This window comes from Schistocerca nitens, chromosome 3 (assembly GCF_023898315.1).
Source record: "Schistocerca nitens isolate TAMUIC-IGC-003100 chromosome 3, iqSchNite1.1, whole genome shotgun sequence".
Taxonomy (NCBI): domain Eukaryota; kingdom Metazoa; phylum Arthropoda; class Insecta; order Orthoptera; family Acrididae; genus Schistocerca; species Schistocerca nitens.
In genome coordinates, this window is record NC_064616.1 from 91,567,877 (window position 1) to 91,590,231 (window position 22,355).

At 36.4% G+C, this 22,355-nt stretch overlaps 2 protein-coding genes across 3 annotated transcripts in view; one reads left to right on the plus strand and one right to left on the minus strand.

The window, feature by feature from the left end:
* Positions 1 to 436: 436 nt before the first annotated feature.
* Positions 437 to 3,474, minus strand: LOC126249527 (leucine-rich repeat-containing protein 57). The gene has a single exon (XM_049951190.1). It carries the CDS (start codon positions 3,286 to 3,288, stop codon positions 2,575 to 2,577), a length of 714 nt encoding a protein of 237 aa, XP_049807147.1. The 5' UTR covers positions 3,289 to 3,474; the 3' UTR covers positions 437 to 2,574.
* Positions 3,475 to 3,591: 117 nt separating this feature from the next.
* The window catches only part of LOC126248069 (guanine nucleotide-releasing factor 2), a 463,467-nt gene continuing 444,703 nt past the window's right edge, over positions 3,592 to 22,355 (plus strand). Inside the window, exons 1-2 of one of the 2 annotated variants that reach the window (XM_049948717.1) lie at positions 3,623 to 3,752; positions 20,390 to 20,543. Coding sequence is in view for 1 of the 2 variants with exons in the window: in XM_049948716.1 (XP_049804673.1) it covers positions 3,716 to 3,752 (37 nt within the window). In the remaining variant the exon portion in view is untranslated. Of the gene's footprint in view, positions 3,753 to 20,389; positions 20,544 to 22,355 lie in introns of both variants that reach the window. The other variant, XM_049948716.1, reaches the window with a different exon arrangement.

A 22,355-nucleotide genomic window follows, 5' to 3' on the forward strand; every position in this document is an offset into this window, starting at 1 on the left:
CTGTATGATTACTGCAAGATATAATAATATTATAATGATTATGATAACATTTGACCATCTCCAAGCCAAATGGTTAGCATCACTGCCTTCAGTGCAGTAGGTCCTGGGTTCGATACCCAGTGCCTCCTCGGATATTTTTTCGAGATAATGTGGCTTGGTACAGGGTCCATTAACTCACTGTGAGGCTAAATGAGGAGCAGCTTGAAAAAAGCAGCATCAACATCAGGATTCATCTGCTGGCAATAATGGCTGGAGGAATTGACAGCATGCTGATCACATCTCACCATCATACATCGCTCCTTGTAATACCTTGTAGGCCAGCCAGAACAGGCCTGTGGGTGGTATGTTTATATTATGATAATACTTGCAGCAACAAAAGTATCCTATGACAAATGTCAGAATATGATGCATTGGTACAAAGAAAACAAAGTCTCAATCATATTTTTAAAGTTTACTTCAAATGTGTGTACATTAAGCAGAAAATATGAAACTTTAATAACATGAAGGTATGTAATAACAACAGTATTTCTTTTATCCACTTTCACACCTACATCACAGACAAGAAAATGTTACCAGATGCTTAACCACCACACCAGCACCTATGGCATACCTCAACAGAGTGCTTGCAACAATGATTTATTATTTTTACTCTGACTGTGAAAAATTTAAATAAACAATGAGCACTGTGCAAATTATTACTGCAGTTATTAGTGCCACAGGTGTTTCTCTACTTACAAATCAGTCTGCACTGTACTGGTAACATGATCAGCCACCATTTTCCCAATACCTACAAAAATTAAAATGCATATACACTCTTAATTTTAAGTCTGATATTTACAACTTTCTTCCATTAAAAATATTTGACAGGTACAGTACTCCAACAGTGTCAACTGCAAACACACACACACACACACACACACACACACACACACACAGAGAGAGAGAGAGAGAGAGAGAGAGAGAGAGAGAGAGAGAGAGAGAGGGGGGGGTGGGTGGGGGGGGGTACAACTAAGTTTACTGTAAAGTGAACTCTGATCTGCAGTAGAAAGAAAAGAAAATTGTATTACACAATATCCTTAACAACAGATAATGATTGGTAATAATTTAAAATATAGCCATTAGAATTCAAACAACATTATATACATATGGCAGGAGCACAGTTTCTTTAAAAAAAATGTAAATACATTTTGAATTAAAATGATTGAAATGCAACAACAAAATTACAAAGTTTTGTTTTCTTTTTCATATTTATAAATTTTACTACATCAGTGTAACATAACGAAGCACTGGTAATGCCCCTCCTACCTTAATTTACTAGGTACTGTCAACATACATGATAACAATTCAAAATACTCTGATGTAATTAAATTTCTGGTAATCTAATGCTCATGACTCATTGCATAACATATATGTTGGGGGGGAGAAGGAGTCAGTTTACATAACTGTCAAAAATAATTACCATTCATATTAAAACCACAGTAATTTTCATGTAAACATAAAAAACACTGCAGTCCACATTTGTATAAAATTGAGATTCCAATAAAATTTTAAGGCTAACATGAGCAGTATATGAATAAAAAATCTTCTGAATAAATGGTAATGTCAAACATGAGATAAGACAGCAACCATCTTGTCTGTCTCAGACACACAGTTGCAAACTATTTGTAATTATGGTATTGTGATTTAAATAGTGTTTGCAAGAAAGCAGAAAATCAAAGAGGAAAAATAAAATGAAAATTATAAAAAGAAGGACGTTTTATAATATAAAATTCCACTGAGAATAAGGTTATTGGAGAATGATCTTAAGTTCAGAATGGATAGGAATTGGGACGGAAATGAAAATCCTGTACCTTAAGCACTTTGCTACTTAAATCACAGGAGGATCATAATACCATAAAAGAGAAAACTGTAAGCTCATCAGTGGCACAGAGGGTTTTCTGAGCCACTATTGCCAATGAAACATTTCCAGTGATGTGTAGATAATGGTTAGTGTGTGACAGTGTCCTCCTTGAAATCTTCATTGTGATGACAGCCTTATCTGCAGCATAGCACAAGGTCTAGGATAAGTTGGAAGGTGACAAAATGATTGAATGTTGGCAAAGCCAATGAATGTGAATAAGAAATAATAGTTGTGATACCAGTTTGTCCTATAGTGTTGCATAAAGCCCAAGTTCACTTCATATTTAACACATTTTTTGTTATAAATAACAAAAATTGTAAGGCACATACAGAAAAGCTGTATTCTATAACACACACATCTCTGATGACTCAGTTGGTGGGTATTATGAGCATATCTCACATGCCAACTATGAAAAATGCCACAGAACAATTATTCAACAGTTATTCAAATTGGAATGTATGTCCAAAGTTCAATAAGACATATAAATTCTTGCTTCTAAGCTTGAAACATCACACTGCTATAGTACAAGTTTCTTGTGCATAAAATCGTTGGATGTAAGTATTTATGTAGCAGCTGTCGCATATCCACGCATTTCATAATGATTGTAAAGGCCAAATGTAATATATCTTTTTAATGTGCAGGTCCCTGTCACAGGCAAGATGACAAAGCGTGTTTTAAAACATCTTTTTCTTTACTGCTGTGTAACGTTCCATATATACATCATATCCTTCTAGTTCCATAAAGTTTTTCATATCAAACAGATTTCCTTCTACAGCAATCATTGATATATTGGACTCGGTCAGAATTGCTTTAGGTATACTATTTAATTGTAGGCAGTTCTCCTGGAGTCTCAAAGTTTTAAGACGTGGGCACTTTGCGATGGATTCTGACACTTCTGAAATCTGATTTTGATTCAGATTAAGTTCAAGCACTTGTAGGTCTTGCACTTCTTCTGGTATTCGCGTGATTCTGTTCTTGGATAAATCAAGCATAACCAATTGTTTCAATTTGCAAAATACCACTGGGAAGTCCCTAATCCGATTTTCACTGAGATAAACTTCTTTTAAATGAGAAAGCTGCGCTATAGACGGCGGTATACGAGTTAGTTTGTTTGTACTCAAAGACAAGCATTCAAGCTTCGAAAGGTCTCCAATTTCATCAGGTATAGACTTCAGCACATTCTGGTTAAAATTTAAACGCTTTAAAGCTTTAAAAGCGCTAATTTCGGATGGTATACTTGTAAACACATTTCCAGCCAGATCTAGTACTCGAAGGTGAGGTTCTAACTGCTTAAATCCTGCTGGAAAATCACCCAATCCATCAGAAATCTTCAATACACCAGTCTTTTTTGCAGTCTCGTAATGCTGTTTCAACCCAGAATTTCCCATGTTGAGGTGCTACAGCAAATACTAACAAACTCGGAAAAACTAAACACACTGAGGTTATTTTTGACACTTTGTAGGTGTTTAAAATTCACGATTTACATCACATATCTGTCGCCTCGTTACGCCTCCCTACGTCAGTTGCGCCCAGAAATACGTGCCTGTTATTTCATAATATCGACATTTGGCATCGCAAATCTATCGATATGTTGCTGCTGGGCCTGGCTCCATTCATCTGTTTTTTTGTTTTTATTTTGTTTTTGCAAGAAGTTGCCACTTCGTGGCGCCACATTTGTTAGGATGCAAAATGGCGGTGGACGGAGTAGTTAATTGTTGTAATGTGTTGACGTTTGAATAAATATGCGAAAAGGGATGATCTTGGAATGTATCAGCAACACCGAAACATCTTAAGAATTCGGGAAGAGCAGCTGCAATGTCCGCTACACCAAAATCAGAAAAAAATATGTCAGGTATGTGTCATGTATATATGTCCGTAAATTTGATGTCGTATACGTCTTTTATTTTTTGAAAATATACAGATCCACGAATTAGCTTTTTCAAATTCGCGTGATTATCTTCCATGCGAGACGAGTATGTGTTCCCCGTAGACCTTCTCAATGTCTGTGAGTACATTGCCAGAACGTCAAATTAGCTTCAGTGTTGCATTCACCGAAATACGAGTGAAGTGGGGAAATGGACTTCGGAGAAAATGAGTTCTCACAATTCGACTACATGACCTGCTGCTAGTTGTATAACTTCTGGTTTCTCTGAAGTCATGGTGAAATTAAGAACCTATTCTGTCAGATCTTTTGATGTTTTTTGTTTTATGCCTAGCCGTTTGCTGAACCACATTTATACCCCATACGTATTACGTTAGTTATCCGTCTCTAGCAATTTGATGTATCTGTTAATTTGTTCGTCAGAAAATGTTCTCATTTATGCAGATATGCATGGTGTCACAGGAGGGATGTTGACTATTCGGGGATATGACAGGAACGACCATTCGAAGCGAACAAGTCTAGTAAACAATTGCTGTGGAATGCATACCTTAAGAGATATTAGTACTTGTTCATCATACTACTGTGAAACACGCATCTTCTACTTAACATAGCACTTAAGGTATGCATTCTAGAGCCCTTGTTTACTAAGACTCTTTTTTTGTTTTGAATGATTGTTCCTGTCATGTCCCTGAATATTGACCATTACTCCTGGGACACACACTATTAAATGTCGTGCAGGAGAAATAGCATTAATAGTTTATGCCCGTTCGTTACCGGAAATCTTAGCCCTAATATTTATTTAACCATCGAACTTTTGTAAATTATGCAGACAAGTCGCTTTCTAAATCTACTCAATTTCTACTGTTTTCTGAATCAGGATGGGCTTTGCAAAATATTCTGAGGGTAACAGTTCGTGTATTTCTTTTTCATGCATCAGTTTCTTAAAGCAGTATTCAACTGTTAAAGTTTATGTTGAAGGTGTTCCCATTTAACACCCATTATCACCAGTACCACAGCATTTTCCTCATTATATTTGAATAGACGGCACCCTGTAATGATACAGTATTTTCATTTCTACTCTCAGTGAATTATTTATAATGCCTAACTTGTTTTGTGTCTTGTGGATCAGTTTTCTAGAAAAGAACGGTTGTCCAACTTTCACGGGCTATTTCTCCGTATTCCACATCTCTAAAAATTTATGAATAACATTTATTTCTCATCCTCAATAGGCCTATATGAATCAAATAGGAATATAGTGATTGGTTTTTGCACCAATTTCATTCTTCCTGTGTAATTGTCAGTATAGTACTATATGAATTTGGATCGTATAGGAAAAGTGCATAGCAACATATAAACCTGTTATTTTTATGCCCTGTCATATTCGTTCATGTCTGGAGTTTATGTAGGAGTATTGGGTTCCAAAGTCTGTTCTGACTGTTCAGATTTACGTATTCTCCGCTATCCTAAATAACTAAATGCAAGTAGTAGGGCTACTTCTCACCAAGCCTCAGCTAATTTCTTTTATCATCCTTTTCATGTTTACCTGGGACCCTTGTCCATTTGTCCCAACATCGTGTTAAACCAATTTTACATCTTTTGTTCCTTAGTAATCATCATGTAGCTTAATTAAAAATGTGGCATTCAATCATTTGAACCTAAGAATTTAAGAGTATTCAGCATATAGTTGTCTTTTGCAGAGCATCTGTTGCCTTTATCCAGTAAGCTGATGTGAATGCAATACACTGCCAATGTACATAGAGATCAGGTGTGATTAAAGCTCATGGTGATGCCCCATTTTATCTTGCTGTTGCAACTTAATGATCGTGATTGATAATTACAACTGATAAGTTCAGTGCTTAAAGTTTCTTAGCTCATCATTTGTATGGTATGGTGTTCTCATGATTGATTGGCACAGTCATTGTACTAGTTCTTTTAATTTCTATTATGAAAGCTAATGCAGTTTTGTTGTACAAGATCCCAAAGCTTTCACTTTTCCATTATTCATTTAACTTTTAAATTGCTAAAATAGTTCAGTCTATGATCAGACAATTTTATGACTTTTATTATGTTCCATTGGTATCACACTAAAATCTTGGGGGCGGTACATAAAGAATGGAAAGAGTAAAATAACCACTCTCTGTTTAGCGGAGAGATGAGCTGTAGATGGGTGCATAAACAAGAACTGAAACATGATGGCTCATCTTCTTGACTTGTGCTGTTCTTGAGAGCACATATGCACCCACAGCTACATTGCCATGATGCTAAGGCGTATCTGCAGTAAACCTGGCCACATTATATGGATATTGTTTATGTGTGTGTGTGTACGTGTGCGCATGCCCTCAAGAAGACTGGAAATTTGTAACCTGAGCTGCTACCTCGTGGTTAATATTTATGTGCCTGAATATATCTCAACACCTCGATTATACAGTGCATGATAATGTTAACCCATTTGAAAATCAGTTGTTCAGTTAACTGAAGTTAGCAATGCAGTTTTTTTCCTTCTAGACCATCTTTTTCACATAAGATCTGCCAGAATGGCTCTGTAATGCTGCTGTATAGGAAACAACATGAAGGCACTTATTGGACTACATAAGTGTGAAAAACATGTTTTACAGCCAGATGAATCTGTACTCTTCTTGTTGTGATTGTCAAATTTTGGTGTGATGTAGACTATGAGAGAGAGGCTTCTGTTCCTGAAAGACCTGCCCACACTGATAGTGTGTCTTCACATATGTGAAATGTTTTGATGTGGCATGCATTGTGTATGCTGATTATTGTACACAAGTCACTTGCTTTCACTCACTTCAGGCTGTTGGGCTAAAGTGCACTTATGTCATCCACAGCTCTTGCGTTGTATGCTAATGTCGGCAATTCATTGACATTAGTCATAGCCAGTGAGATTCACTGAATGTAATGATTTCTTTTGGCAGAAGATACAAATTGATTATATTTGTTTTTGATATGGGGAGCACCAGAATAACATTTACTGATCGGGTTATTAATAATTTTGATGTTAATTACTAATTTTTGTATTTCTTAGATGACTTTAAAGCAGCTTACTTATGTTGGCAAATTGACCTGCAGTAAAGCTTGAGGCCTTGGTTAGGTTGAATTGACAATTTAGTTGAAAATTGGTGAAGCCAACAAATATGAATGGAATATAACTAGGTGTGCTGGCTGACTAACCTCTACCATAGCCCAAGACATAGGAGAGGGTGAAATGTGATAATTTGCCTTGTGAATTGATGAAGCCAACAAGTCCCAACATTACAATATGATTGCCATAATTGGTTTATGTGTAGAGTAGCCTGAGATATCCATTCGTCATTGCAATAACCTACTGGTATGTTTTTTTTTTCTAATTTTGCAAAATATTTTGGCAGAATGGGTGAATTCTAACATAATACAACAGTATACCAGCTAACTTCTTTTATGGACCATGTTGTTGTTGTTGTTGTTCTTGTGGTCTTCAGTCCTGAGACTGGTTTGATGCAGCTCTCCATGCTACTCTTCCCTGTGCAAGCTTCATCATCTCCCAGTACCTACTGCAGCCTACATCCTTCTGAATCTGCTTAGTGTATTCATCTCTTGGTCTCCCTCTATGATATTTACCCTCCACACTGCCCTCCAATACTAAATTGGTGATCCCTCGATGTCTCAGAACATGTCCTACCAACCGATCCCTTCTTCTAGTCAAGTTGTGCCACAAGCTCCTCTTCTCCCCAATTCTATTCAATACCTCCTCATTAGTTATGTGATCTACCCATCTAATCTTCAGCATTCTTCTGTAGCACCACATTTCGAAAGCTTCTATTCTCTTCTTGTCTAAACTATTTATCGTCCACGTTTCACTTCCATACAAATACTTTCAGAAACGACTTCGTGACATTTAAATCCATACTCGATGTTAACAAAATTTTCTTCTTCAGAAATGCTTTCCTTGCCATTGCCAGTCTACATTTTATATCCTCCCTACTTCGACCATCATCGGTTATTTTGCTCCCCAAATAGCAAAACTCCTTTACTACTTTAAGCATCTCATTTCCTAATCTAATTCCCTCAGCATCACCTGACTTAATTCGACTACATTCCATTATCCTTGTTTTGCTTTTGTTGTTGTTCCTCCTATACCCTCCTTTCAAGACACTGTCCATTCCGTTCAACTGCTCTTCCAAGTCCTTTGCTGTCTCTGACAGAATTACAATGCCATCGACAAATCTCAAAGTTTTTATTTCTTCTCCGTGGATTTTAATACCTACTCCCAACTTTTCTTTTGTTTCCTTTATTGCTTGCTCAATATACAGATTGAATAACATCGGGGATAGGCTACAACCCTGTCTCACTCCCTTCCCAACCGCTGCTTCCCTTTCATGCCCCTCGACTCTTGTAACTGCCATCTGGTTTCTGTACAAATTGTAAATAGCCTTTGGCTCCCTGTATTTTACCCCTGCCACCTTCAGAATTTGAAAGAGAGTATTCCAATCAACATTGTCAAAAGCTTTCTCTAAGTCTACAAATGCTAGAAACGTAATTTTGCCTTTACTTAATCTTTCTTCTAAGATAAGTCGTAGGGTCAGTATTCCCTCATGTGTTCCAACATTTCTACAGAATCCAAATTGATCTTCCGTGAGGTCGGCTTCTATCAGTTTTTCCATCCGTCTGTAAAGAATTCGCATTAGTATTTTGCAGCCGTGATTTATTAAACTGATAGTTCGTTAATTTTCACATCTGTCAACACCTGCTTTCTTTGGGATTGGAATTATTATATTCTTCTTGAAGTCTGATGGTATTTCGCCTGTCTCATACATCTTGCTCACCAGATGGTAGAGTTTTGTCAGGACTGGCTCTCCCAAGGCTGTCAGTAGTTCTACTGGAATGTTGTCTACTCTGGGGGCCTTGTTTCGACTCAGGTCTTTCAGTGCTCTGTCAAACTCTTCACGCAGTATCATATCTCCCATTTCATCTTCGTCTACATCCTCTTCCATTTCCATCATATTGTCCTCAAGTACATCGCCCTTGTATAGACCCTCTATATACTCCTTCCACCCTTCTGCTTTCCCTTCTTTGCTTAGAACTGGGTTTCTACCTGAGTTCTTGATATTCATGCAAGTGGTTCTCCTTTCTCCAAAGGTCTCTTTAATTTTCCTGTAGGCAGTATCTATCTTACCCCTAGTTAGATAAGCCTCTACCTCCTTACATTTGTCCTCTAGCCATCCCTGCTTAGCCATTTTGCACTTCCTGTCGATCTCATTTTTGAGACGTTTGTATTTCTTTTTGCCTGCTTCATTTACTGCATTTTTGTATTTTCTCCTTTCATCAATTAAATTCAGTTCTCTTCTGTTACCCAAGGGTTTCTACCAGCCCTCGTCTTTTTACGTATTTGATCCTCTGCTGCCTTCACTATTTCATCTCTCAAAGCTACCCGTTCTTCTTCTTCTGTAATTCTTTCCCCCATTCCTGTCAATTGTTCCCTTATGCTCTCCCTGAAACTCTGTACAACCTCTGGTTCTTTCAGTTTATCCATAGGAAATTGTAAATTAGCGTTCTAATTGACTACCAACAACAGACTCGTGATTCATCATATTCTATTTCTGTCATTCAGCTTGTGAGTTATTACCAATTTCAGCATGTAACGTAATAGCCAAGGACATCATAAGTGCATTTTTAACATTTTACATGTTGAGTATTAGGAACTCCTTATGTATTTTTTAATCACTTTGTAGGCATCAGGTGCCTAAACTTTGTTTAGTGAGATTTTTGAAGACATTCTGCCATTGTGACTATGAACACCTAATAGAAATTCAAGTGAGTATGAAATGTTCTTTAGGAATGTGTTCATATCAGTGTAGCCTTTTAGAAATATTAGTAAACTGAACTTGTGACTGCACTTTCTAAGAACCTCACTGTTGATCAAATGGTGAGCTCTAAACTTACTTCTTTCTATAATTTTCATATCGTACATTGGCATAATGTACTTTGCTCCATGTGGGATACACTTGAATTATTGAATTAGCTATATCTGTCTATTGGCACATAAAATCTCCTTTTGCACTAATGATAGTGGTGATAATTGTGGCATTGAGATACTGAAAGTGTTTGGGAACCATTCTGATCCGTGACTCTGCAGCCACCACCCACAACTCATAAAGATTGGTTGAAGCTGGATCCAAGGTCAATCTCAATCATAGGATAGTCAAGTGTTCTGGGATGGGGTTGGTATACATGTGTGGGGAGGGTGTGGGGGGGGGGGAGTGTTTATAGGCAGCTGGTGTGGTGCAGACGAATGACCGAACAGTGGCTTTCCTCTGTCATTCGTAAATATCAGGCATGTAGGGCATGTAGGGTCCACCATCTATTACTCTTTTCGCCCATTGGTTGCATTTCTTGTGCGATTTTCCACATGCTAATACACAGCCATTTGGATATAACAACATGTTATGTGACTAATCAGTGTAGGCAACTGTTTTTCATACTTCAAGTCTCCAGTGGCTGTTTTCATGCTCCAGTGCTAATCACTGTGCTCTGTGTCATATGGTGAGCAGAGTTACATGTAGGACAGTCTCATGCTTTGGGGACCCATGATTTTACCACTATAGCATATGCTGATACCTTGCGTCTTTTCTGTGCTGCACTTGACACTTACATTGGCAGCCAGTAATATGTTTGATGACTTCCCAGTCACGTGACATGCCAAATCTTCCAAACTTTACTGTTATCACACTACAGTATTATATACTATTGTGCCCACAACAAACTGTGTAATGAAACTAAGAACATTATTTTGTAAATCATCTGTAGAAGCAATTAAATATTAATGGTGCTGTTACTCACTCCTGAAAGGGTCAATCCAAATGAAGTGGTCCAATAAAAATTAAGTTGATTGCATGACCATTTTTAAATATTTTAATTTTTTATATGTGATTACCCTATAATTGAGAAGTTCAAAACAGTTTTTTAAAAAATTTTACCTTTCACCTTTACTGAATGGCAGCCATTTTCGTTTATAAGCACATGACGAGGTTTCAGTTTAGAGGCATTAGCAAAATATATGAATATCTCTGCACTGGGTTAAGTTACAACATTTCAGTTGGCATGATTGTTTTTAGAAAAGTGTCCTATACAACACTGTCTATTACACAAAATACCCTAAATTCAAAAATAATCAGTCAAAATGCCCTCCAAAGCTTGGATCCAAATTTTCAAAAATCCACTTTTTAGGCCCTAAAATAACAAACAAGGAGTGATTTATGAGAGTGTATTTTTTCCCTATAGTTCGATATCATACACTACAAGCCTCATATAGAGCAAGAACACTTACAAATGTTTCCTTAATTTTTGTATGGATTTTTGAAATTTGAAAATTTTAATTTTGTGTAAAGTCTGGGCTTAGTTATCTCAGGTGGGACAGAATATAAAAATATGATTTTAGCATAGTTTGTACACGTATATGATAGCAACATATTGTAAAGTTTGCAACATTAATATGTGAACAAAGATATGAATTTCACATTACTCTACAACTGATCTTATGGCTGTTGCATATTCATGTGTGATATTGGTGGGATGTAATCAATTATTATTGAAGTAAGGTACTGAATTATATACAAAAAGTGGAAAGATCACTGAAATTAACATTTATATTATTTTGACATAGCCTACTTAACTTTCTGCCATGCCAAGGAATTTGTGGAAATGCCTTGTTCCTCTTATTGCTATGCAGTTTTCAAATGTGGTTTGAAGTGTTGTTTTCGTATGTAGAACCACTTCTTCTTTCTTAATCAGAAAATAGGTAATGCCTTTAATATTATCCTTGCAAAAGACATACATGTCCTGTACTGTGAGAATTTGGTCTGTGGTTGGTCTTTGTAGGCTGGCTTCACTTACTTCACGTTTTGTTGTACCTCCTACTCCATCACATGCATTTTTACCATGGCTAGATGCGAAAAAAGTGTCATTTATTTATTATCTTTTTTGCATATAGTCACCAACTGCTGGCTTTTGCAAACATCACAGCATTTTTATACAATTTTTGTACAAACAGTAGGAATTTGCAATTCACATGTACAAGAAGCCATTTACGGGTGATGCACGTGGCAATATACGGTACAGTACTTCATAATGAAACATACAGTCACATAGTATAGGTATTTGAATTTACAGCATGTTGTTACAAAAATAATATATATTACAGTCACCTCAGAATAGTACATTGTATAGATAGAAGAGTTAGGCCTACATTTAAGAATAGCTACATTTTAATATCAGTATTCAGTCAGTGAGTACGAACATTTGAGAGTTAAGAATGACTTTAATTCCGTTTTGAATACTTTACCTCTGTGGTATCTTATAGCACTGGACAGTTTGTTAAACCATATCTGGCCATTAATCCAAGGACTATGATCTGTTGTCTTTAGTTTAGCTCTGTTTCTGAAGAAGCAATCATTTTGTATTGTGTTATGGGTATGCACATCAGAGCACTTAGTTTCATTATTTTTATGGTCCACAAAGAATGCTATTAATTTGTACAGATGCAAGAAATATACTGTTAGATATTTATGTTGTACAAAGGTTTCCCTACACGAATCTCTGTGTACTAGTCGATGCATAGTCCTGATTGCTCTTTTCTGCAGTGTTAGGATTCTGTTCATGTGTGTATCAGCAGCACATCCCCATACCTCTATTCCAAAATTAATGTATGCAAATATTGTCCCATTATAAGCAGTTTTTAATGTTTGTTCAGAGACTAATTTTGATAGTTTGCTAATTAAGTGCAGTGAAATGCTGATTTTATTGCATACAAAATTGATATGGTCTACCCATCTAAGATTTTCGTCTAGGTGTGTCCCCAAAAATTTATATTTGTTAGTGTCTACATTTTTTATGCCACTTATGTTATCAATACAGGTTTAGTATGAATTACCCAGTTTAAATAGTAATAGGTGGGATTTGCTAATATTGACTTTTAGAGCTTGATCATGGAAGCAAGTAGTTATTTGACTTAAGCCATCAGTTGCAGGCAATGTCAAGTCATTAGTTTGTTTGCAAAAGAACAAAAGTGAGGTATCATCTGCATAACTTACTAATTGGGAGTACAGAGGTGCCTCTAAATCATTAATGTAGACCAGGAAAAGGAAAGGGCCCAAGACGGAGCCCTGAGGTACACCTTGTTTTACTGTTTCATAGCTGGATTGGAAATGTTTGATCTGATCATTAATTTCATAACTCAGCTTTGTACACTGCTTACGATTGGTTAGATAAGTGATCAATAGTTGTATAGATGTGGCATTTATATTGTAAGTTTCCATTTACTAAGTAGTAGCTCATGGTTCACTGAGTCAAATACTTTAGTAAGGTCTAGAAGTATCCCTGCTGTCTGCATTCCCTCATCCAGGGCATCATACACCTTGTGGAGAAATTCAGTAATTGCTGCAATGGTACTGTGATGCTTTCTGAAGCCATACTGTGTTTCTGCTGGTAAATTGTTCTTTGTGAAATAATCAATAAGCTGTCTCAACAAAACAATTTGAAATATTTTACAAAAAATTGATATTGGGGGTATGGGCCTGAAGTTTGATAGCTCTTCTTTCGATCCTTTTTATGCACAGGTTTAACTATACGTTTCTTCAATAAATTTGGAAATGTGTTCTCCCTGATACTACTGTTGATCATATGGGTAATTATTCCAACTAATTCCTTATTGCATTGTTTTAATTATAATACTACTCAGTCCATCCCAGCCAGATGAGGTCTTATTCTTTAAGTTATTCATTCTTTTTCCTATTCCCTCCACACTCCCTTCCTTAAATTGAAAAGTAGTTTCCTGCCTAGGGTAAGGCTTAACCATCCGAGTCAGACCTGCGTTATTAACTGGATTCACAGCTGAAGATATAAAATATTCATTAAATATATTGTAGATTTTATCAGGATCATTAATATGGTTTCCTTCATGTTGGATTCTGTCAATTTGAGCATCTAACTTAAGGGTGGCTTTGCGATATCTATTTATTATATTTCATGAAGTCTTCCCTATATTTGTTGACTGAGCTATTTCCTTATCTAGGATCTGTTTTCTTAAATTTGAGAGCTATTCCTGAAATTATGTTTTAGCTTGATTCTACTTATCTTTAAATATTTGCAATTTAGTTGACTTATGTAGCACACTTAGATCCTTGATATTTAGCCTGAGTTTAATCATGTAAGCTGGAAGAGTCAGTCTGGTGTTTTTTACATTTTGACCTTGAGTTACTACTTAATTAATTTCTTTCACTGGGCAGCAAAAATTATGATACTGTAAAACAATATCATAAAATTTGGCCCATTTCTATTCGGACCCATTTTGCTGAAGAACTAGTTGCCTTTCCTCAGATGATAGTTTACTTTTAAAAGCATTACTGTTTTTCTCTTTAAGCATTCTTTTATGTTTTACAACCTGAGTCCTTTCTTGGATGCTTGTGTGTTCAGCCTCCAACCCAAAGTCTACTTTGTGGTTGTACAGATTTGAAAAATTCTTTATGTTCTTACACTGATGACTACTTCCATCTGAAAAGTATATCAGCTTCTCAACTATGGGGAAATTTTCTTTTATGTAATTTATTACATACTTTTGAAACAAATGTACAGCCAAAGTGTTGTGCTCCGAGTAGTCACTTAGAAAAATTGAAGAACTGCAAATTTCATCTTTCTCATTTTTAAAGTAGAGAATAAATGGATTCACTGTTGCCTGGTCATTGACCCAGTGGTACCCTTGTATTGCATCCCGAATCACAAATGTAAAATTGTCTGCAAAATCAGCTAGCACTATGCATTCAGTTTCATGAAGTTGTGCTTTTTTGTCCTTTAAAAACTTACTTTGGATTTCAGAAACATAGTGGTGACTTGAGTTTTTGTAAGTTATCAATTAAAGATTCCAAGTACTCTTCCTGAGATTTAATCACTGTTATCATTTCTGCCCAATCAGTTGTGACCCACTGTTTGTAGGTAGTATCGTCTGGCATTTCCTCACCGTATTCGTGAAACAATTCAATAACAGTTTCCTTACCAGGTCATTTGTCACACAAACTCATCATGCAGTCATAACTGTTAGTGTCACAGACCATTAAATCTAGTAACTCTTTGTAGTTACGATTACTGAGTTTTGCACCCGCAATCGTCAGTTTGACATTTTGATGATATAAAGAAACACATACAGATGTGTCCCTGAGGATCCAACCAAAATACACCACTTGGGGGCGAATGTCACAAAATTTTGACCTTCCAATTTTGCATTCAGGATGATAATTTTTGAAAACTACATAAAGTTCATTTTAGTTTGACAGCTCTAGTCGTTTCTGCTTTGCTACTTTAACTCCATTTATAACAACTCTTTTGCTATCTTTGCAACCTGAGCACAGTGTATTGCTTTCATCATCTTCAAAAAACTGCTGGATCTTTTTAATTGTATCTTCACTTATACCTACACCTTTTTTCTTTCTAAAACTGGAAGAATGCCTTGCTCTTTCACTAATTTTCGGGTTAGTTTAACCAAATGATGAGAAACGTTGAATTGATGAATTATTTTTTCTCTTGACCATGAGTCAGGGAGCAAACTTAAACTTTTAACTTTTTCCTCTTTAGATGTCACTTAACATTTAATTTCTAATTTCTCTATTAATCTCAAATATTCAGTGTCAGATGATGCAGGTGGTAGGTTTTCTTCTTCTTTAGAAATAATGTTGGTATCTGTATTATTAAAGCATGATTCCAAGTCTTTTCTAATTTTGTCTGAAATTTGTTGTACTTTATTTTCAATAGCTGCTTTTCTTTTTCTGCTACTTGAATTTATTATTTTCGAAGCAAAATCCAATATGCTAACAGCTTCCTCATTAGGAATATAAAGGTCATTAACAAGGTTACATGGTTCTGCTTCTGGATTCACAACAAACATTTTTGAGTAACAGTTTGGGCACAGGAAATTTCCAGGAATCACATTACGTATCACTTGGGAAGTTGTTTCACTCTCATATAACAAGAACAAATGTTCAAGTTTTATTTCCCTCAAATCTTTAGTAATAGGCTTTTTATGAACTTTAAGTGGATCACAGCACTTTCTTCCAAAAATGTGGGTTTACTTCAGAGTATATTTCTTATCATGATATTCACACAGCGATGTTACAGAACAACTTACTCGAAATTTAGACAAAGTTTGTCTAACTTCATCAAAGTCATTGACATTTTTCAAGTTTTTTTTAAACTGAACCCTAAACTGTTTTGTAACACACTTCACTTGCTATCTGTCCAACAGAGCACTGTTCATCCATGTTATTGCATTCCAGTTAATCTCTCAAAATTAATTACAAATTACACACAGAACAAAGCACATAACACATTCTACACTCTCGATGAAGTATGTACATCCATTCTAACAGAATTTCAGTACAGACTGACTACAACAATGCCATGCCCAGCAATAATATACTTCTACAATGCCACACCCAGCAATAATGTACTTCTTTATTGACAATAAACCTAAACGTAAATGAGCATTTTTATTACCATAGAACAAAAGCGAAAGCCCCTATTGTTTAATATTGCATTATTAATTATAAATAAACTAAATGAATATTGGGCAATAGTGTTAACTAAATATGTCACAATTAAATTTTATCACAATGGAACAATAAACCATTTAAATAGGCAACAGCCATAAGATCAGTTGTAGAGTAATGTGAATTATTTCCTCATTTTCAAAAATTCATATCTTTGTTCAGTCAGATATCAATGTTAAGTTTTACAGTACATTGCTATCATATTGGTGTACAAACTGTGCAAAAATCATATTTTTATATTCTGTCCCGCCTGAGATAACTAAACCCAAACTTTACAAAAAATGAAAATTTTTAAAATTTCAAAAATTCATAAAAAATTAAGGAAACATTTGTAAGTGTTCTTTCTCTACATGAGGCTAGTAGTGTATGATATCTAACTATAGGAAAAAAATAGACTCTCATAAATCACTCCTTGTTTGTTGTTTTAGGGCCTAAAAAGTGGATTTTTGAAAATTTGGATACCAAGCTTTGGAGGGCATTTTAACTGATTATATTTGAATTTAGGGTATTTTGTGTAATAGACAATGTTGTAGAGGACACTTTTCTAAAAACAATCATGTCAATTGCAACGCTGTAACTTAACCCAGTGCAGAGATATTCAAATTTTTGCTGATGTCTCCGGGCTGAAAAATCTTCATTCGCGTACAAATAAAAATGGCCACCATCCAGTAAAGGTTTAAGATAAATTATTTTAAAATACTGTTTTGAACTTCTCACAAGGGAACCTCCCCATCGCACCCCCCTCAGATTTAGTTATACGTTGGCACAGTGGATAGGCCTTGAAAAACTGAACACAGATCAATCGAGAAAACAGGAAGAAGTTATGTGGAACTGTGAAAGAAATAAGCAAAATATACAAACTGAGTAGTCCATGCGGAGGATACGCAACATCAACGAGAGTGTGAGCTCAGGAGCGCTGTGGTCCCGTGGTTAGCGTGAGCACCTGCGGAATGAAAGGTCCTTGGTTCAAGTCTACCCTCGAGTGAAAATTTTAATTTTTTGTTTTCAGACAATTATCAAAATTCCAGGACATGTTCAGATTTGCTTGGACATATGCAGGATTTGACGGTCCACACACGGAAAAATTTGAAAACGTTAAAAACATATGTTTTGATAGAGCACAGGCAAAACTGTGCGACTGTGAAACTGTTGCATTCATTTGTTGCAGGTTATGTGACAAACTCTTATCTTTTCATCACTTTTTTGGAAGTGATTATCACATCCACAAGAAAACCTAAATCGGGCAAGGTAGAAGAATCTTTTTATCCGTTCGCCAAGTGTACAAGTTAGGTGGGACGACAACATATTCCTGTCATGTGAAGCACATGCCATCACCAGTGTCGTATAGAATATATCAGACGTGTTTTCATGTGGAGGAATCGGTTGACCTATGACCTTGCAATCAAATGTTTTCGGTTCCCATTGGAGAGGCACGTCCTTTCGTCTACTAATCGCACGGTTTTGCAGTGCGGTCGCAAAACACAGACACTAAACTTATTACAGTGAACAGAGACGTCAATGAACGAACGGACAGATCATAACTTTGCGAAAATAAAGAAATTAAAATTTTCACTCGAAGGAAGACTTGAACCAAGGACCTCTCGTTCCCCAGGTGCTCACGCTAACCACGGGACCACGGCGCTCCTGAGCTCACATTCTCCTTGATGTTGCCTATCTTGCGCATGGACTACTCAGTTTGTATATTTTGCTTATTTTTTTCATAGTTCCGCACAACTTCTTCCTGTTTTCTCAATTAATCTGTGTTCAGTTTTTCAAGGCCTATCCACTGTGCCAACTTATAACTAAATCTGAGGGGGGTGCAATGGGGAGGTTCCCTTGTCAGATATAGGGCAATCACATATAAAAAAATTAAAATATTTAAAAATGGTCAAGCAACCATCCTGGACCACTTCATATGGATTGACCCGAAAACAAATTTCACAATTAGCCAGGGCCTGAACAGCTAAATTTCCTGTAATCAGAGTCGTGTTCTACTGATGAGTTATTTGATTTCCACTACAGTTGTGTTAGACTAGTAATAAATGTAGTCCACAAGTATGCTACAAGTTGCATGATAAATAAAAACACCATATATGATCAGGAAATGTATCCAACATTCTCTCTGTCTGCAACTGGTAATTTTCTGATGGTGAACATGTCTTCCAGCACCAGGCCTTTACTCACTACCAAAGGATGAGTCCATCACACTATACTGACCTCTACTAAGGAGAAGGGTGAAAATTTGTGACCTTAATCATACAGGTGAAAACCACTACTGTAATATCTGCTGTGTTACCTTTACAAGTAGTGTTATTTAATTCTATGTACAACAACATTGATATTTGTAGTAAGTATTCAGTCTCAAATATTAGTTAGGCCGATGCTGATTTGAGAAATCAACTGATCAGGTAACCTATGTAAATTGTGACGGGAATGTTGCGTCTAAACAACCTGTGGCTTCGAACTTCAAAATCATTCTCGCCACAGCTGCATTTGTCAACGGACCTTTACCCTTTCGAATCCCCTTCCTATGGTGATAGGATCGTAATGCTGAACTAGCACATTCCCCATTCTGATAATACAGCTTCACTAAAAGCGCCTTTTCAGGTAATGTTAACATGCTGTGACTGCTGGCGCATCTGATTCTCTCTCTCATTACAGCTCCTTTTATACACGATTGTCATGTGCAGTCACCGACGTTTTGCTGTCCAGCGCCATCTGTCGGACATTTTGTGAACTTAGTAATTTTTTTATTTTTTGTTTGTTTGTTTGTTTGTTCGTTCGTTCTAATAAAACCCCATGTCATTCCAAGCATGTGTGTCAATTTTTACCTCTCTATCTACATTATTCTGTGGTTTATTAAGTTTTAAAATTTGTACTGACTTTTTGATCACCCGGTACATGTTGTGCAGGCATTTGTTCAGCTTTCTTGAATTTTCAGCTTTCACCCCTTTACAGTGCGATTTGTCAAGGGACACTAGACAGAAAAATCATTTGAACTTGAATAACACTTCCTTAACTATTGTAGTTAAAGATGTCCACACTTCTGCAGATGCCAGTTTTTACCAGCCTCCAACAGAAATGAAAAAATTGAGTGATAAAAGTGGTGATAATTATTTGCATATACTACTCCTATCATTATTTCATTTTTATTTTTTATGGTCTAATTTATTTACCCTACATTCTGTCAACTGTGTAGTGACACATTCTGTGACTGAGAAGCTTTGACTCACATTGTCCCACTGAATCTGGATGAGGGGGGTGGTGGAGGTGTGATCTGAATGTGTGTATCTCCAAGTGTTCAGCTGCCATGGTACATTTATTTAGAATAACTGTGTAATTGTTAATAAAAGACTGAAGTAGATAATTAAAAGACATAATCAATTATATATTTAATTTCCTAGTCATATGTGAACTGTTAAATATGATTATGATGTCTTTGTATATTCTACGACTACAGACCAGATCTGTTAGTAGCTGCTGGTACCAATAGTTTTTCAGGACTTTTGCTGTAAAGTGGACACCACTTGCTGTTACGAACTACAAGTAGGCTACCATACTTTTTCTCACATGGCTATGTTGTTTTTCTAAAGTAATATTTACACTAGCAACAATGCAGTCAGATTCAGTTTACCAGTTGATTATGCTGAAGGCATTACTGTGTTGAATGTACATACATCGCTGGTATATATTGTTATGTAGGAAAAGAGGAGATGAGATATCCAATAATAATTTAAAAATACATTTATTGAACAGTGAAAACTTTGGTTCTTATCGATTAATATCCAGTACAAGTTGGAATTCAGTATGAAAAGTTCAGATGTTTATTTATAAATAATAAAAGAAATGTTTCATGTTTTCTGAACTGAATATGTAGAACGATTAAGCAATGAATGTAGAAAGATCAGGGAGAGCCAGTAATATAGGTCGTGCCTGCACTGTAATTAATTTCTTAAAATATAAAAACTAATGTTCATTGTCACAAAAGAGCTACTTATGTTGCTGTTTTATTTGTGTTTACAGGTTTTTTCTCAACTTAGTTTGTCAGGAGATTGGTGGTGCCTCTTTTTATTATTTTTAAAATATTTACGAAGGAATTTTGCACTTTGTATGATTAATGATGATAAATAGAGAAAGGTTATGATGTGAAGATGAGAAGTATTGAATTTACATTATAGTAAGTAAAATTACCTGTGAATTTAAGTGAAGTTCAAATAACTGATTAACCAGCACAGTGGTTTGTTTTAAAGGAAAACTCATTAACATTTTAAGGAGTGTGCTATACAGTGAAATTTTCAAATCGTTGCACAGGCAGATTAATCTGTGTGCTATTAAAACATCAGCTTAACAGATGGCTGATGAAAGCAGTGCTCTAACTAACTGCATTCTAATATAGTCTAAGGACTAATGCCACACCCCTTATCTGTTCTAAGTTAGGGACTTATACACGTTATAAATGTTTTATTAACGGTGTTGATGACAAGGTTATATGCATAACCATTAAAATTCTAGGGTAATATATGTGCTGTATTGAGACAATACTAGTGGTGTAATATGCTATTTTTTGATGAGTGGGGGGGGGGGGGGGACTGAAGAGTTGCAGTGAAGTAAGAGGCAATAGACATGCAGAGGAAACAGAGGGGAGAAAGGTACAGATTCTGTAGGTGCAGTGGGAGCCGATACACTTCTACAGCCTCCACAATTAAAGTAATGAGTATGGGCGAGGTAAGATGTTACCCGGGGGGGGGGGGGGGGGCAGCAAGGGAATAGGGTGTTAATAAGGACAGTGATCTGTAGTGGCTAAAGGCAGATGGTGACAAGAAAACGGTGTGAGAATAGATTTAGCAGCTGTCAATGTAGGCAGACTTGGACTGCGGTTAATGAAAGGAAGACTGTTAAGGCAGCATGAGAGTTATGAATCTCCCTCTCTCCACACACACACACACACACACACACACACCGAGAGAGATTGTAAGTGTGTAGTGGTGTATGTCACGAGACATTCTGTGTGCTATCAGTTTGATGAATCTATACTTGGTTGTTGATAAAATATGAAAATTAGACCCCAGTTCCCAGTATTTCATAAGTGTAAACACTGTTTAAAAGGGAAATTACATTGCTGATACCATTAAGTGTTTTTGAAACAAATAGACAGTGAAATGGAAAGAAATTTATCGAATTTTCTGAATGCAAATGTGTGTTTATTATGTGAACTATGTTTTCAAACAAACCCTCATTGCTTCCGTTCGTATTACTCTCATGAGAATTTGAATAACAGGCACATACCATACCCTACCATGGCATCACGTCTCCTCTCAATAATTGTAACATGCTGTGGCGCGTACTCTCCAAAATACCAATAGCATGGTGAATCATTTTGATCTGTGAACCTCTCATTTGTGGCTCACAAATCGTGTACATTGGTTGCAGCTGGCTTTGTGGCATAGGTAGGATTCCTCATATCCAATGTGTTTGTCTAACCATTCTGACACAATTAGGGTGCGATGAGTCATGTTGAAGATACAGGTCGCCATTGGGGTGCTATAGGTGATGAAACTGATGTACGTAATCGAACAGTAAGATCTTTTTGAATAGTTAACACGCGATATACGATTTTAGAGATATCAGCGTCCCCAGTCCATCGCGTGTAAACATCGCCCGCAGTATACCTCAAGTACCTGCCTGTCAGTGAGTGTGATGTGTTGCTCATCGTGGTTTTCAATGCTCTCATCAATGTAGCATTGCTCATCAGTCCGAGTAACCATTCCGCCTGTGTCCATTGGCAGTGTCCCTGTGATGTGTAGTTAGGTGACAAGTGAACCATCTCTCCTTTGATACCGGTTTGCCAGAAACCCATATATTTTCTGAAAACTTATGTCACAAGTAGAAAACCCATGAAATCTTAGGTGTGGACAGAGAATCATGTAGGAGCTATAGGACCCACAAAGTATCAGTAAAATGTTGGAAACATGACACCAAAAGTCATTAA

Excerpts from the sequence above, each read along its gene's own strand:
- LOC126249527 (XM_049951190.1), bottom strand. The coding sequence starts at position 3,288 with ATGGGAAATTCTGGGTTGAAACAGCATTACGAGACTGCAAAAAAGACT.